General features: G+C 39.0%; 1 protein-coding gene across 1 annotated transcript in view; it reads left to right on the forward strand.

Annotated features, from left to right (window-relative positions):
• Positions 1 to 1,662: 1,662 nt before the first annotated feature.
• The window catches only part of LOC140077727 (vascular endothelial growth factor receptor kdr-like), a 112,269-nt gene continuing 95,398 nt past the window's right edge, over positions 1,663 to 18,533 (forward strand). Inside the window, exon 1 of the mRNA XM_072125163.1 lies at positions 1,663 to 2,111. Coding sequence (XP_071981264.1) covers positions 2,003 to 2,111 — 109 coding nt within the window. The 5' untranslated portion in view covers positions 1,663 to 2,002. The remainder of the gene's footprint in view (positions 2,112 to 18,533) is intronic.

The following is an 18,533-nucleotide window of genomic DNA, read 5'->3' on the forward strand; positions in this document are numbered from 1 at the left end:
CCATTCCAAGGATAGGTCAGGCAAACTGACTTATTGTACACAATGGGGGTTACACTAAGGTTTTTTGGGACTTTTTACTTCTAAAAACTCTAATAGGAGTATACTTCTTCATTAATTTGGCATAAACATAAAACTTCTGCTAATGCAATGCAGTGCGACACCGTGCAAAGCCAGAGTCATGATTTAGGACTTTTGCAAAAAGTCCCAAAAAAGTCTCATAGTTAATCCTGTGACTGGTGTTTGTGCTGGACTTGTTATGCATTTTGATACCTTTTGAAAAGAAAATTCCAGTCAGAAAGTAGACCATGAGAACATTTATTAAAGGGCCAAAGCCACTTTAAAGGGCATATACCACCAGAATCAAGGATTGTAAACTAAGCACACTGACATACTGGTTTGTGCCCCCTCTGGCACGATCTGCTCTTCTCTTAGCTTCTTATGTTCTGTTTTTTTTTTTTTTAAAAAGGCTTTTAAAGTTATGCAAATGAGCCTGAGGGGAACCGGGCTCCATAGCCTGGAACCCCTTAGGATCATTAGCATCATTTTTAAAGCTTTTTTTCTTATAAACAAGGGCATAGGAAGCTTTGAAAAGAGGAAATCCTGCCAGAGGGGGCGTATACCAGTATGTCAGTGTGCTTGGTTTACAATCCTTCATCCTGGTGGTAGCTTTCCTTTAATGAATGTGAAGGGCAGTGGAACTCCAAAAATAGACATAAAACTGTCCCAATGAGCCTGCCTAATGTTCAATAACCCAATGATGTTATCACCCGGTGAGAATATGAGTGCAAGTTATGTGTGCATTTACTCTTCAAAAATATTCCAGACCCTCTGCTGTTTTTGAGATACATTGGGCACATTTACTAAGGGTCCTCAGCCACGAATCCGTCGGGTTTTTCCCGAATATTTCCTCTTTACGCTGTATTTCACGCAATCGATTTTTGGCGCAATCGCGCCGACTTTCGCGCGACAGAAATCGGGGGCGTGGCCACCGGACAACCCGAAGGATTCGGAAAAACCGCAGAATTTAAAAAGCCATTTGTGTCGCAAGATCAAGCACTCACATACACCAGAAAAAAGCAGGTGAACTCCAGCGGACCTCGGCGCAGCAGCGACACCTGGTGAATATCGGCGCACGGACCTTAGTGAATCCCGGCAGAACCCGAATCAGCGTCGGAGAACCCGCCGCTGGATCGCGACTGGACCGGGTAAGTAAATGTGCCCCATTGTGATGTCAGCCCAAGACCATTCAGAGGTCTCCCTGTGGCTCAGCCTGACCCTGAAAACATATTTTTGTAACCTCCTGCTGAGGCAGTGAATTATATCACTTTGATTGTAGCTTTTCCTTAACAGATGGTTATTTCAGACAAAGAGTCTCATAAGGTCCAGGTCAATGCAGCAGAGAAATAGTTAACTCCCTTAGGTCATCTGCACTGAATACCTGTAATCTACCTGTCAATGATCCATCTATGAGAGGGCAGGAAGGGTCAGAGGATTCTTAGCACAGAGATCCTTTAAGACTGGAGCATTCAGCACAATCTGTGAAATCTTTGGCTTGAGCTGAGCCAGGAAAAGCTGCCTTGAAGGCATTGGTGACACGAGAGGTTCCTTGGCTGAGTCTGACGTATCTCCTTCCTCTTGTGTTCTGTATAAGAATCTGAGCTTGTAGAAAACATCCCAGCACCAGACAGCAGAGGACAGGCAGGATCTCCTCCTCACTGGCCATGTAGAGCTCCTCTATCACTGTCTGTGTATAGTGTGAGCAGTCAATCCCAGGGGGTGGCAGCTGGAGAGACAAAACTTTGTCCAGAGCTCAAGGGGAAAAGTTATTGAAGCTGCAGCCTGTGTGATCTTCTATTGTGCTCAGCTCCATACAGAGAACCATACAGCACCTGCAGGCAGAGGCACAAACAAGCCTGGATCATGAGCTCTGTGAACAGCTCCAGTGCATAGGATCTGCTACTGCTGGACTCAAGGACTGCTCACCAGGGATTATTGCCTATAGATGGACCCTTCCCCTCTTACCCCTGTAAGATCATTACCCGTCATCATGCTCATCAAGCTCTTTGTGGCTCTAGCTGTTATTTTGTTGCAAGGATTCCAGTGCAATGCAGGTAAGAAGAGGCAGGAAGCATCAGCTCCAGTGCATGTGGCTCTGTAATGTGTGGATTGGCTATAAAGTGTTTTACTGCAAGTCTCAGGTGTGTGATTGGCCACACTATCTGGAAATGGATCACAGCTTTCCCAGGGATTACTTAGCTTTAGAATTATGAAGTTATGGATTTTAATGAGTTTGTCTTTGTTTATATTGTTATTTTGATGTTGGAAACAGATGTTGTCCCTGTATCAGCGATGTAGCCTGTTCTTTATGAGAAGAAATTCCTTGGACATTTGTTCTGTAATGTCCAGATATATAACCTGCATTAGAATTACATAGAGGATTACATAGTTGCCCTTCTGTAGGTGTTGATTATAACTTTCTTTTTACCTATGCAAACAAACAATATATATAATCATCCAATATTGCTGTGTAAAAGTGCCATGTGCTAGCAATAATGAGCAATTGATCAGTCTTTTATACAGTAACTCATTTCTCCAGTACAAAGATTGGCTTGAGCCCTCCAGATGCCCTCAAGCACCTAAAGATCACTTACTAGCAGGAGCAGATTTGGAGCCCCACAGCAAAGTTTTGCTGAAAGTCCCACTATGGCACAGCTCTGTTCTGAATATGATATCCAGGACCCTGGTCAATTTCTTGGGTCTTACAATGGGTAAATCCCCCTGCTCATCATTATGGAAGAAACCCATTCTAGGTGAATGTATAGACCTGCTATAAGTGGATGTTGGGCTTTGTATGTAGAAGATGAGATAGACATGTTTTAGGTCTGTTGTAGAAATAAGGTCAATGTCAGTTGATTTACTATCAATATGCATGACAAGTCAGATTGGATCACATTCACTGACCTGAATACAGCCTTATTGTAAAAATTACACGCTATTGTAATACAAGCACAGCTAAACTTAGTACAACTGTGATTCTGTTCTAACTTAAGTGCTGTCTGGATACTTTCCCAATAGTAAAAGCCAAAGAGCTTGCCAGTGCTACGTCATCCTATGTGTTTTCTTTATGAAGAATGCTATTTCAGAAATGTAGTAATAGAATTGCTTGGCTTGGACTATATTTTTCTTTTGTTATTTTCAGATATGTTTTCAATTAATGTTAAAAAGTCCCACAATAAAGATCACTACAGTTTGTAAAATCTACCAGCAGATGGCACTTCCCATCCCACATGTTGCAAATTGTGATTGTTCAAGAGTCAAGTTGAATGTTAATGTCTTTTCAGAACACAAGTGAAACAGTTGAAAACTTTAGCTTTTGTTTTGTGGGACATTAATACATGTAATGTTACTAATATTGGATAAAAGATCATTTTCATTGATCTCCATGATTTAGAATGACATGTACATGTTAATGTTAAGATCATTTTTTATCAAATCCTTTATTTTCTCAGCAATAACCATAAGAGCAACACAATACTGTATCAGAACTTGATGTAATGGTTAAAATAAAATATGAAAATCTAATTAAATTAATTAGATGATCACAGTGTTAGATCAGAATCTGCAAAGTGCATTGTGAAACTTTTTTTTTCAGATTTTGGGGGGTTCACAAAGACCAATAACATCAAACTAAGTTTTACTTATTTCTGAAAATACCGGAAGGTAGAATGAATCCATAAGATCCTTATATTATGGATTCAGATTTACAACCTTCTAGTTTTATGTCTGTGTTCCATTAATGCAGTTTACTGCTCACAAAACCCTAATGATGTCTACCTCATCTGACCCTAAAACAACCGATGTAAATCACCTGTTATTGCCAACTAAAAGGTCCAACCTCAGCTTACCCTCATGTTGTCTGTTTGGATCAGGGGGACCTCTAAAAGCTCACAAGTTTCAGAATTAACTATGTTTATTTTTATATATTCGATTACTTTATTATGTTTTTAATGTTTTGTTACAAAAGACAAAGGGGGGCATTTATTATTGACTTCCCGACAGGTTTTTTTTTTTTTTTTTCCATATTGCGCCCAATGCACTTTATTTAAGAAGTGTTGGCACCACAATATTTGTCCTTTTCTGACACTCACTCCCTTTTTATTTTGGGCTCAGCTTTGAAATCCTGACACTTTTCCTGCACTTCTAGTTTCCCAACACTTCTTTTAGCACAATATTTGCCGCACACTTAGAGCTGCAAAAATCTGGTATACAGAGTTCTATTTCATGAATGTAGGAACAGTTCTAAACCTTTTTGGTCCTGTGTCAATTCATTAACCCCTTGCGCCACAATCTAACATCCCAGTGTAAATAATAGCACAATTTGTGCACCAAAAACACAGATCTTGCGCTACATATCCCCCAAAGTACTGAAGTTACACTAATAATTCTTATATAATATGTGCATTTCCAGTAGAACCATGACTTTGTAGACCATCATTATGGCCTGTTTAATAGGTTATTTGTGAATCAACACAAAAGAAATAGACCTGAGTGTCAAGCAACTTGTTTCTACCAAGTTGTGATGCTCTATGCTCTGTTATATTTTGGACATTAGTATTGTGATTTGCTATACCCAATATTTTGTGACAAATGAGATTGTTTTACTAGAACTTTTAGGGTAGCTTCACATGTTGCGTATTACATGTAGATATACTGCAGCGTAGAAGAGCAACAGTGTAGTGTATGGGATTTATGACAATCCCCCACACACATTGAGGAAGAAATGTTATCTGCAGCATATAAGTGACCTATCGCTTAATGGTATGGAAATCAACTTTTGCAATTCTAAGCTTGAGCTCCATCCCCAACGTTAAAAAATTGTGCCATTATAGGAATCAGAAACCTGCTTTTTCCCTTATAATTTTAAATGGAAATTTTAAGTTGCACCCCAGTTCTTCTGATACTGATCCAACAAACAAGGGAGTAAAGTAAAATAATGTAAGCAATGTGAAATATGCATTGCCCTACACAGAATCATACATCCCAGAAGATTTACTTGAACTGACTAGAAAGCATTTAAGTTGCAGAAGTCTTTAGAAATCCATCTCCAGCAGGGTTGACCAATTCTCACCCCTCAGAAGATTTCCTGCCAGATTTCACCACCTAATTCCCTGGTAGGCATATCACAGGGGTGTGAAAAACACTTGTCTGAGAATATATCAAGACCCGATGACATTCATTCTCATTAAAGGTGAATGTTTTCAGAGCTGCATGCAGAATAACTAATGTCTAGAACTGTAGCTCTGAAAGGTTTGATGTATCACGTAGAATTTTCATGTAGAGGTACAAGCATGAAGGTTTAAGGTCAAGCCTGAGAGCAAGGAGAGTACAGACTTATAAATCAATTTGGAATAGACCAGACGATAGTGACTAGGTGGGCTAAACTTTTATCTCCTGTCAGGTCTTATTCTTATTTATTGACTAAAGACATAAGTGGGTAATGCGTTAAAGAGCCTGGTTACACCATAAACCTTCTGAAGAGCAGGTCAAGTATGCTTTATGGCCGATCTCTGGAAATAGCTGATTATTTCTGTGGCGTAGACTTAACTTTGACAGCAGAAGTTTATTACCATTGTATATTGTGTTTGCTAACAGATGTAGTAGAGATGAAGTTGTTAATTAGCTCTTTGGATTTCTGTGCTTGTAAATGGTGATAAAACAGTAGTACACTATTGCTACTACTGTGATATGATGAGATGTGCTGGATGACAAACCTATAACTTATTGTATAGTTAGATATAGTTATAAAATGTTACACAAATGATTTCTTGTGAGGTCAATGATTAAATAAAAGTTTCCATATAAGTTACCAAGGGCAGATGCACAGGCTGCAATGAATAAATATTAAAGTGCCATCCTTGTGGAGTCAGATTAGAGTAGTGCATGCTGCATCTTACTATGAAAGGATCTGATTATTGGATTGTGAAAAACATCTGACATATGCATAGCACAAAAGACTGTCATTGGGTCAGAGTTTAGCCTGGGTGCTGTCTGAAGTAGACTCTGATAGCACCGGTGCCAGAGGTGGCACAAAGTGTGGGCACTGAGGCCATCACACTCCAGCATAGAGTTCACCAGACTGGACTCAAGCCATTCCCCAACAGTGCAAGGAAGCCCAGGATGTGCCGCATTCAACACTATTTTACAAAAACATATTCTGAGCTTTCATTGCCAACAGGAGGATTGAGAAGGTATGGAGAAAGCTAAACTTTTATTGGAGTTCCTGCTTTGGGCCCTGCAATGCGTCCTGTTCAGGGGACCCTGGAAGGAAGCTACAACTATACACTGATTTTCCCCCTATCTGTCTACTGTATTGGTGTCCTCAGGACGCCAATATGACTGAAAACTGTGACAGAGCAGGGACCAATGAGTTACTGCTGATATTTCCCAGTTTGTGGTTATTGGTTGTAGTTTGGACACTCGCCCTCTAAAAGGTTCGCCATCACTGACGTACATGAACAAAACTATAGGGAATCATATACTACCTCATAACAACACATATATGCTTGGCCAGCATGCAAGTATATGTGGGTTAAGAGGAACAGCTGTTGCCCTAAAGCTATTGATGGTATACGGGGCACTCAACAAGTCAGTTATCAGATTGATTTATAGGGAAATCAGAAGAATGTTATAGGACTACACTGCTGGTTAGCAGAGTATCCCACTGTTACTTGTGAATCATTTTAGCTGTAATGTGGAAATATGTGATTAATAATCCCATAAGTAACCAATGAGTCAGGATTATGGACTTTCCGGTGGTTAGACAGCCATTTTATGGCAGGAAAACCCCTTTAAGTAGCCCTTTCTGCAGCAATTGTGGCTCTCCACATCTATTTTCCCACACATTAATATATAATAATTAATGATTAGAATTTAGTTGGGTATTATTCACAGTGAAGTAGAACAGAGGCCATTTCTGGAAGGCATTTAGCGAACAAAGTCGAGACACATCTGGAGTATTAAAAATTAGCAAAGGCCAATAACATGGTGTAACCTCAGCGACTAGGTTCTATACACTATACAATCAATCTTCTTAGGCTAAACTTTTACTTGTGAGTTCTTCATTGGTGGAAGCACTTGGTAACACATCTATAATTATTCTATAGCTACATTCAAGAACTACATTCACCCTTTGTCCTGCTTTGCATATGGAAACTTTTAAAGTTTCTAAAAAAAAAAATCTGTTTTGACTAGAGGGGGTTATATATCAATTTCCAGGACAACTGGAAGAACATTGGGTTGAAACCAAACAGGTTTGGACCTGAACCAAATATTTTATAAAATTCCATGGAGATTCCACAAATCGATTATTGGATGATTTGCTCATCTCTAATGAATATTTTTTTTATTGAACTTTACTTTTTTATTGTTGCTGCCAAGCAACTGGGTCTGGACCTCAGTCCCATAACCTTTTGGTGCAAGACCAACTTATGAATACTGAGACCAGAACTGGATAAAAATATGAAGCATCATATAGCAGAGCATCATATATCATGATCATTCTTCCCATTATTTACACATGTCAATCTATGTGTACTGTAGCACAATTAAACCGCCATTGTTTACTTTTTTAACGGAGACAAGGAATGGAGGTTTGAATTTACATTTTTTGTCACAATCTGATCTGAAAGTCTTTTAAATTGTTATTTTTGAGCTAAGAAAAGAGATTCTTTATAATGTTTTAGCAGTGGTTACATGGATAACTAAAGACGCTGATGACAACTGCAAGTAGAGGTGAGCGAACAGTTCAAGATTTGGTTTACCAAGGCTTCACTAAATTTTCTTGCTACTTCCTACTTAGTTGAACGGATGTTGTAAAATTGTACTGGACATTGGCATACAACCCTCTCTGGAACTCTAAAATGTGGGGTTTTTAATGACGTTTCATTCACTTTTTATACATTTTTTTCATTTTGAGTTTTCACTAAAACTCAAGTGTAATGGACATGGTGCAAACGGACAATAATGGAAACCTTTAAACTCCATTGAAATTAATGGACATTTTAACAGATTCGTTAGATTTCCTTTACTTTCATATATACTAGATTTGCCGGAAGAAAAATTGTGAAAATTGTGTTATACCATGCCTTGTCATCAACCTGTCTAGATAGCCAATAAAAGGGATGTAGAACTGAGGACTTTCCATTTTATTTATTCTTGGGCAGTCAGTTACATCTCAAGTGAGACCTTTATTGCTGTATTATTACAGCATTTCTATCCCTATCTCAGCTTTTTACCTTTACCTTACATGTTTATGAGACTCCACTGTAATTCTGTTTTTTTATGTGTGTGTAAGAGGTGAAAGTCATAAGAGAAATCTTTCTGCACATTAAAGTGAACATAGTCATTTACAATGGGCTAATAAGTAACAATAGTATTGAATACATCTTCCAGAAAATGAGGTGTAATGATCTCAATCCCTTTGTACACTCTATTCCTTTTCTGTAAAAGGCCAACTAGCAGTTGGGTGGTTTTCTTAGCCGATGCCTGCTGAAGCAGGGAGGAAGCACTGGGACTCCGGAACTGTTCTCAGCTCACTCCTAACAGCCTTGCATTTCCACCTAGCTCCTCACAGCCTTTCCTGTGTTTCTGGTCAGTGTGGGAAAGATGCAGCAAAGGAAGTGCTCAGGGTGTTTGCACAAGCTCACTAGAATTGTTCTCTGTTTCAGGGTCACAATAGTGGGACCTCCAAGATATTGTACAGAGCCAGAAGAAGGCATGGGATTTATGAGTACAAAGAAAACCATTTATCAAATTCTTACAGCTGTAGCACGTGGGCATCACACGACAAAACAACCTGGTGATTAAAATGGTTAACACCGTTTACTCGACAGTCATCTAAAAAGCAAAGGATTAGGCAGCCAAGTTCTGTTGGTGCGCAAGACATGAGGGTTGGGGCATCATTTCCCCAATAATGTTTCAGTATAATCTATGTATTATTACATAATTATTATATCCATAGTGTAAAATGTTTTAGGTTTTATATAGGGTATTTCATTTCATTGATCTATGGGACCAGAACAGTGGACAGATTATTGTCCTGTGTCAAGAGCTGAATATTTAGGGTACAGTACAATCTAAAGCTACTAGAGGTCTATATTGAGAGCTGTGATGTGAGAAGTATTTCAGCAGAGACTTATCTTCTTCCCCACTTACTTGCTGGGCCATAGAAACAGGATTAGAAAAAATGAGGAATCAGGCATCTCAGATTTCTCTTTGGCCAAAATCAGATTTCTGACAATCTAAGCCAAAAAATTGGCTAAGGTCAGTCACATTGCCTAGTGAACCCAACTTGATCAAATGTATAGAATTAATGTTACCTTTAACACATCAATAAATGCAATGGTCTGGACATGTGAGGACTTATGTCCTTATTACAGATTTGGTATATATCTTTATTAATACAGTACTATTGTCATTATTTTAAGGAGTTGATGGAAACAACCAATCAATAGACAAACATGTACAAATGCTAGGATATACATTATATATTACATACAAGTACATTAAAAATTGCATATATTTGTAAGTCTGTGAGTAAGTTTGTGAGTGATCCCAAGGAAAGCGGACAGTTAGGAATTTGAGCCTCCTTAAGTTTGGTGTGAGCTGGGATGTTCCTTACAAATTATTCCTAATACATTCTGCATTACATTAAAGTCAACAAGAAAATATCCTTTTCTGTATTTAACTGACTCATCTTTGTTTTGCTGAGCATATTATATGTAGATTATGACTTGCTGCATTACTTTGTGCTTTTTGACTTTTACTATAAATATCCAGGCATGAAACATCTGTATGTAACTGTTTGGTCTTTTAGATTTGTTTCATTGAAAATCACTTGACTGTGTCATTATGTAATTCCTAACACGCGTTCACACAGGCAGAGCACACATACAGTAGTGTAACACAATCCTGCTGTTACTTCCTCTCCTTGTCTCACCCAAAAGCGATGTGCTCCGTGATGAAAACATTCTGCTAGGAGAATATATCCACAAATCGTAACACCATGGTTACAGCTCTGCCAGAAAGCTTAGTCCTGGTTTATGACCCAATAAATGCTGTTAAAGACCAACAGCATACAAACCAACCTGCATGCCCTTGCTGGTTTCACTCTTACAAGTGTAATAGAGGCAGGGTCAAAGTGCTAGGGACTAGAGCAGCACTTCAGCATTAGGGTCAGCCTATTTTACAGCTTTCTTTTTATGAAAAGGTACTGTATATACAGTATCACCTGCTGTGTGCCCCTACTTGCTCCACCTGGACTGTGAAGAAACTCCATTTTATGTACAATTTGTCAGTTAACCATCTGAATACGGCCGGTGGCCAATCAACCAAGTTTTTTTCAAGCACCCATTGACTTCAATAGATGAGTTTCATACACAACTGGAATCAGAGTAGTGCATGCTGCATTTTTCTCAGCTAACTTCAGATTGGATCAATGAAATTTGAATAACAAATAACCTGTGCATAGCCGAAGTCGAACGGCCAAGAATTCTAACCCCTCTTACACCACCTCAATGCAGTGAGATGGGGAATGGGTTGTAGTAGTGCATTTAATCCTGATGACGGTTAGTATGTAATGTACTAGCTTCTAGTTCCCGTAATGGGGGACCTTTATCAGGGTCTGTATGCCAGATAATTGGCATAGAAGCCCTGAAATATTAGCAATTTCTAGCAAACCGCCAGCAATTGAGATTATTTCCCCTTAATGCCATCTGTACTCCGAGGGGGTGTGAAGGGGATGCGCACAGGAACGCTGATGTATGATAAATGTCACCCAATGAGTCATTTTCTGAGTGTTGTCTGATGTAGACTTGGACATCACTTGTATGAGAAAATAATTTGTGGGCAAGGGAACTAATGCGACAACTGTATTTAACAAGCAATTTCTTTCTTTAATTCTGTACTGTAGGTGATAGGTACGAAAAGGAGTAAGTGATAATATAGCGCATCACAACCAACATTTAGCAAAATCAGATCATTTAGGCACATGAGTGGTAAAGACACAAACTGGATTGGGACTGCTCATTTTGGGTGTAGTTTTCATTAACCCTACCCCTTTTTCAGACAGTCAAGAAAATTTACAAAATGTGGAAAATATGGTAGTGAAACTGAAAAGGGGGTAAAATTTAACAGTGGAAGGGACATATTAAAAATTTTGAGATTTAATAATAAAATCTATAATCCATATTGGCTGTGATCAGTTATTGGACCAGTACTGGTATTTCCAGTAAAATATCCACTTATTGACTCCTGTGTGGTCATGCTGTTATCCAAGAAGAACCTCAAGGTCAGACAGTAACAATGCTTACTGGAACATCAGTAATGTGAAACATGTACATCCACATATTGCAGCAGGCTGCGCTCATCTGCAAATATTTGTATTGGCCTGTGGTCAGTATTAGCATTCATGAAATCTATTTCTAGAAAATAAATTGCATTAAAATACACTTACAGGAAGAAACGGACTTCCAGATGGACAATAAATGTGGGTTGAGTTTGGGTTCTTATAAATCTGTTTGTACTTCAAATTCCATTTTAAGATAAGGAGATCAGTTTGCATAATCCATTGTCCATAGTTGCCATATGGCTATGTATATCAGTAATCATTATGGTGAGATCTGCACTGGTTCATAGTGATGTGCTCCCTAAAACTCACTAGGGTTTGGCTGTTATGCACTTCTCCACTAGTTGTAAGTCTGTTTTAGTTGACAGTTTGACATCTAACAGGGCACTGAGCGACTGCAAACAATAAAAAAACACCATCCAGCTTTTACATCATTCTATATTATAAGTTATAAAGGCAGTTAAAATCTCCTGCTGTGAATTTGCATTTACAAATTGTTTTGTATTTAAAGGAACCTGTCAATGTGTATATCCAGTCCACTTAGTGTAGCAGGTCAGCAGAGAGATTTGTGGAAGAATATTTAGTATACTTTGCCTTTACTTTTTATGCTCAGGACTGCAGTAGGTGGTCCTACTTAGTCTGCCTTGTATAGGCATTCATAGAGAGAAAACGGTAAGATAGTATACCACCCACTGAATACTTAAGCCACTAAAATAAGTATATATCATTGTGCTCAGCTCCTCCATTTCTATAACATACTGCCTACAGAATGGACACTATGCAAAATCTGCTTAACCTCTACTGTTCTTTAACATGGTTCCTACAGATAGAGCATTATGTACAATCTGCACAGTTCCTCCTGCTCTATAACAAACTGCCTGCAGACAATAAGCTCCTCCTGCTCAGCTTCTCCTGCTGGTTGTACGTTATTTAAAATCAGCTCAGCTTCTCCTGCTCTGTTTTATACAGAAAACTGCATAACACATGCACTAACAAATTTAAAGGAAACCTACCATCTTGGATCTACCTATTAAGAAAGATCCGATGGCAAGGTCCACTAATGAATGGCATAAGTGGACATAAATGCACATTACTCCGGCTTCAGAGCAGAGTATGTGCAGCCGCTAGCTCTGCATAGATCTACATAGTTTATACAGAGCGCGGACGAGGGCTGAAGCTCTCATAGTAGGAGGATCCAAAGAGGCTACTGGGGTGTGGAATAGCCGCGGCGTATAACTTCAGCTCCAGCTACTCCACGCCCCAGTAGCCTCTTTCACATATTTGCATATTAGTGTGATAAAATATTTACAAACCCTCAAGGATTAGCCCTAAAAAGGGCACTGATGCCATTCATAAATTGAACCTGCCACCGGATCTACTTTAAAAGGTGGGAGAGGAGAAAAGAAAGTCCAATAGCCGGCACTGCTCACACCCAAAATTAACAAACACATTCTGCAGACCAAAGGCAGGAGACTGGGCATTAGGGAAATCAAAGCTGTCCAGGGGGCACGTCCAATATATGCAGACAAATGAGGCAAAAAAAGAGAGGAAAATGCGGCACTCACTGGAATGATGTTAAAAACACTTCTTTATTTTGGTAGAGGTGACAGGATGGGGTGAGGATCTGCCTCGCCAAGACAACGGGCCGTTTAGCGTGTACACACGCTTTCTCAAGCCTTCTGGTGTTTTTTTTAAGGTAAGTATCTTGCCACATGAAAAATAAAGTTACACTTATAAAAGTGAGTAACATTAACCTATTATTGTGCAGTGAAACAACCTAAAACTAGAAGAATGCTGCAAAGCCACAATACAACAGATGGATTGATGGAACAGATGAGTATTGCAGATATGGATGTGGACATATTAAGCTATCATCTGGTTGTATGAATGATTGAATATGGTGGAATATAGCTAAGGCTGTCGTGCACTATATACTATGTTGTACTATATGTATACTATGTTGTATATAAACTATATACAATCATCTAAAGAGCTTCTTTCTTCACCTCAAATATCTTTTGACTTGTGGACAGATTCATCTCCTTTCCTTCATATTCTCATCATTGAGCCTTTGTTAATAAATGATTGTACAGAAAATACATCCAGCTACTTTTTGGCAGTGCTACGAATTGATGGACAGTGGTGACTTTGTGTTAGCTTCTCTCTTAAGATACTCAAAAAGAAACATTTGTCGTAGACCATTTATCTTCTTTACATCTGTTTGATGACAACTTTTTCAAATCATCAGGTAAAGGATTTTGTCAGTATGAAGGAATGTGTTGACACGAAATAGATCAGTGCAGGGCATGAGGGCAAATCCACATAGGATAGTGTTTATGAAATGCGTTTCATGTTAAGGAGGAGCATGTGTGATGAGGTCAAGTCTAGGAGGCCCCTCGGAGAATGTAGTCCTCTTGTGCTTAGATGGCTACTAACAAATTTAATGAAATCTTGGTGCTCACAGCAGCAGTCCCAGACAGACATATTACTTTAAGGGACAAAGGGCTACCCCAAACTGTGCCCAAATCTTAAAGTGTGCATAATAAAGTCACACACAGGCAGGCGCCAAGTTCTACTGTAATACAATCCAATGTCCCATAGTTCGTTTTATTAAATACAGTGCTACTGTCAGCAGGTTTGTGTGATGCCCTCCAATTTGTACTGTAATACTCCAGAAGCTAAAGCTCTGGAGATAAGCGATCAATCATATGTCAACGTTCTATTCCCTAATGAAGAATGGCTGAGACCATCATACAAGCTTTTTACCTTTCGTGTCATCCTCATAGATTGTTAGCTCTTGCGAGCAGGGCCCTCACTCCTTTTGTTCCTAATGAATGTTTGTGCTCTGTCATGTTTTGTTTTCTTTGTATATGTTCCCATATGATATGTGAAGTGCTATGGAATATGATGGCGCTATATAAATAAAGATTATTATTAAAGAACGGCAAGTCATTAGAATAGAGATAATACATGTTCTCAGTGTAGTGCTGAGTCACATCAAGGGACTAAGAAAATAAGGGAATTTAATTAAGTCAGTTTACTGTAAGTATGTAAATGGCTGCATAGCATACGGCGTGTGTGCGCTGTAAACACATGGAGCTGGTAAAATCCAGGATGAGGATTTTACTTCCAGCATCCAGCTGATTATGAGCCAAGGCTGTGGAATTCAGGGAATGCTCCAGTCCCTTGTGTCATTCTTTAGCACTGGCTGGGAGTTTTCTTACATTCATATAATAGTTATACAAGGATGTAACAAGCTGCAATTTTTCTCTCCTTTCATTCTCAATTAAGTGTCTGTTTCTTTTTACATCAAAAACAGAATTTGACCAGTGGGATACATAAAGCTAGAAGAGAGTATATTGGACAATTAACCTCTGGCATCCTAATACTGTGAAAACATAAAGTGTAAAGCCATATACAGTGAGGATGTAGACCTGCCCATACACATTCAATAACTGTCATCTGAACTTGCCATCTATAATACCTCCCAACTTCTCTATACACCTGCATGCTCAGCTCAGATACTGTGCATACAGTCTGAATGTACAGAGCATGGAGTATGTTGTTGCCAGACCTCTCTGGCTGCAGCTTATTTTCTCTGAGAACAAAATGATCTGGCATTGAATTTGAACCTGTCTGATCCTTCTATTCCCACCACATCAAATGTCAGAGGGGGATTCATGAGGCCTCATTGATATAAATAGTCAAACAGGCTCAAATTGGGGGATTGACACATTTTCTGTGTTTTAATGTGTATGGGAGCCTTAAGCAGAGTTAACCAGCTCCCAAATAACCCCACAAAAAAAGGTGGGGTGCAGATGAGGGAGCGTTTCTTTTATGACCTTTAGTTCGCTGGTTTTTAAGCAAAACTACAACTTTATCTGATATGATAAATCTCCCCCAAGGTGTGCGGTAGTGCCTGCTGGTGTACCTGTTTTATTCTTCTACACCCTATTTTTATGGGAAATGTCAATGAATGTGTAAAGGGGAAAAGCCAGATAGTGATGGCTAGCATGGGAATAAGAAAGCCGTTGTTGACAAACACCACGAAATACTACTAAAATGTGAAAAATATATTAAATAAACGTGTAGTTCTTACAATATGTTCAATAAAGTTTTGATACACTTTAAATTGTCACAAACTTTTTGTATCAATCAAACGTACAAGGGGATACAAGAAAAACTTTTTAGGATATTATCAGAGAAAAAATGTTTCATGCTGTACTTATCTGGCTTTTACCTCTCCTCCCATCTTTACTCACTTGATACTCATTTTGAAATCTGTAATGAACCGGATATCGCTAAATCAAATAATCTGGAATCCTAGATTACATGGTAGTCTAGAGAAAACAGTAATGAGTGAGTCAGAGCTAAGAGTAAGAAACTATTTTAGTACAAATTTCTCCAGAAATACATGTGGCAAATTATCTTCCAATTAGAATCAAACTGCTAGAAAATGATACTTCTTGTGTGCATACTTATATACAAGTGAATGATACAGTTTATCGTTATGATCCTGGGCTGTACATTATCAGTTGAACATTCTCACTCTGCTCTTTAATTCTGATAAACTATTTGCTGTTGTGAAACCTCCAGGGTATTTCACTTCTTAGAAGCAACGATCTTCATCCCCCAAAGTTTGAGAACAGCAGGCAGGACACAATACCCTCCCTTTCTTAGCATTCAAAACACAAACAATTCAGCTACAATGATCGGTATCCTGGGAGTTTAAAAATAGCCGTACAATATTAAGGAGGAGTCCGCACATGAGGAGGATAAGGAGCTCTCAATGTCCAAGAATGAATGACGGGGTAGAATAGGTATTAGGAAGCAACAATTGTGGGCACAGCTTTGAATATCAAACATGAAGTACAGCTGCTTGAGCCTGTCCAACTTGCTGTGTCTGCTCTTGAGCATGGTATAAAATGGGCTGCTGATACTACTCACATACACGTCTATATATCTGTGTATAAGACAGATGTAATATAAAAGAGGAAACACTTTTTCCGACTTCTAGTCAGTTACCTCATTCCACTGCCTTAAAGCACATCTACCATCAAAATCAAGCATGATAAACCAGGGACACTTAGGCCTCCTTCACACTTGCGCTGCAGATCACGTCAGTGTCTGATGAGGGTGCGATCAGGGTTTGGTCAGTGAAAAACTGACATTTTTCATCAGAGTCCGATCAGTCAGAGTTTGTTCAATGTCTCAGTTTTTCATGCATGTTTTTTTGGTGTTTTCAATGCATTTTTCATGTGCACAAAACACACAGGTAAAAGACTCAGGACTGAGCTCTATCTTTTCTATGGCAATTGATCAGTGAAAAACGCATTAGACTTGCATGTGTCTCAGAGTGCGATGTGTTTTTGATGCTTCTCCATAGACTTGTATGGTGCACTTTTCACGTGCGTGACTTGCAAAAGTAGAGCATGTTGAGATTTAAATGCGCGTTAAAAAAAGTGTGTGTGTGTGTTATTGAAAAATAAAGCAAGTCTGAAAAAAACCCATTGATTACAGTGGGTCAGAGTGCAATGCAAGTTCTGTGCATCTAAAGCACGGGCAGAACACGCATGTGAAAAACGCAAGTGTGAAAGGGGCCTTACTTATAGGTCCAGGCATTTTGACTGTGATAATCATCTTCTATTTGTTATCCATGGTCTCCTTCCTTCTAAAATTAATTTATAAATAATGCTAATTACCCTAATGGGATCTTGGGGGTGTTACCAGAGCTCTTCAGTGCTGCAGATTCATAGACTGTTACACGGTCTCATGCTGATGTAATTTAACTGCAGTATGGAAGGGAGCCCCAGGAGCCCCTAAGGCCATTATTTTAGAAGGAGGCCTGGATAACAAATGAGTAAGTGTCCTTGGTTTATCATGCTTGATTTTGATGTTAATTTTTTTTAAAAATGTGTTTTAAAGTGAATAGGAGGTAAGCTGCAGTTCCCTAAATCCACCTCTATACACAGAATGGACAGAAATAATTGCTCCCAGCTCTTTCTATTATATGACTACAGAGCAGCTCATCAGTGCAGCCTCCGGGTCTTGGTCTGATACCTATCCTCTAATGAAAGATCCACCGAAGCAGCAGTCCAATGAAGCACAAGTGGTTTATTCACCAACAGTGAACACCAACACCAACAGCTCCTTTATAGAGCTTTTTCCATATTGCTCATTTAAGTCTATCATTTTAAATCTATCGTCTTATCATTCATCATTTAGTCAAGGAGAACACAAGTTAGACAGTAACAGTTGCTTAGTGTTTGCTCTACATTCATCACATCCTTTTCTTTTTTTTTTTTGGACTTCTTTCTGCAAAATTTTTTGTAATGGACATTGGTGGATTTTAATGTGACAGGTTCCCTTTAACATTCTCTGCAAACCACAACTGAAAAATAAACTTTTCAACAACTCCAATACAAAAAGCATGTTTAGCCAAATGAATGAGCCCAAAGTGCACCATAAATCTACAAACACAGTGAATAAAGGTACATGCATTCACAGATTGCATATAAATTGACATTAACATTCTGTTTACGTAAGCACGGTGTTACCATGATGTAAACACTATGTTAATATTTTGTTTACACAGTGTAAATGCAATTGGATTGTATTTACAATACGTTAATGAACACTTTGGGGCTTATTTACTAAGGGTCCTGCGGCTGCACTTTCCCTGGATTTTCCGACGTTTTCGGGGATTGGGACAGGTATTTAGATTGTGTTGCACGCGAACGGCTTTTGGCGCAATCGCACCAACTTTCATGCAAGAGAAATTAGGGGGGCGGGCCGCCGGATGATCCGACGGATTCGGACTGAGGGCAGGACTTAACTTTAAAATTGTATCACAAGATGCACTTACATGCATCGGGAAGAAGAAGGTGAACTTCGGCAGACCTGAGCGGGGAAGTGACAGATGCAGGATATCGGGCACACGATCTTAGTGAATCGCGCCGGAGTGCATAATCATCGGTCACTCCGTATTTCGGGAACTCCGTTGGCCGGGTAAGTAAATGTGCCCCCTTGTGTGAACATGTCCTCAGTTTTAGTGAATGATTGCATTATCTTCTGAAGATTCCCAACCACCTGCATACAATTGTGTAGTTTATTTTTTATCATGATATGT

The sequence above is a fragment of the Engystomops pustulosus genome, chromosome 9, assembly GCF_040894005.1.
Source record: "Engystomops pustulosus chromosome 9, aEngPut4.maternal, whole genome shotgun sequence".
Lineage (NCBI taxonomy): Eukaryota > Metazoa > Chordata > Amphibia > Anura > Leptodactylidae > Engystomops > Engystomops pustulosus.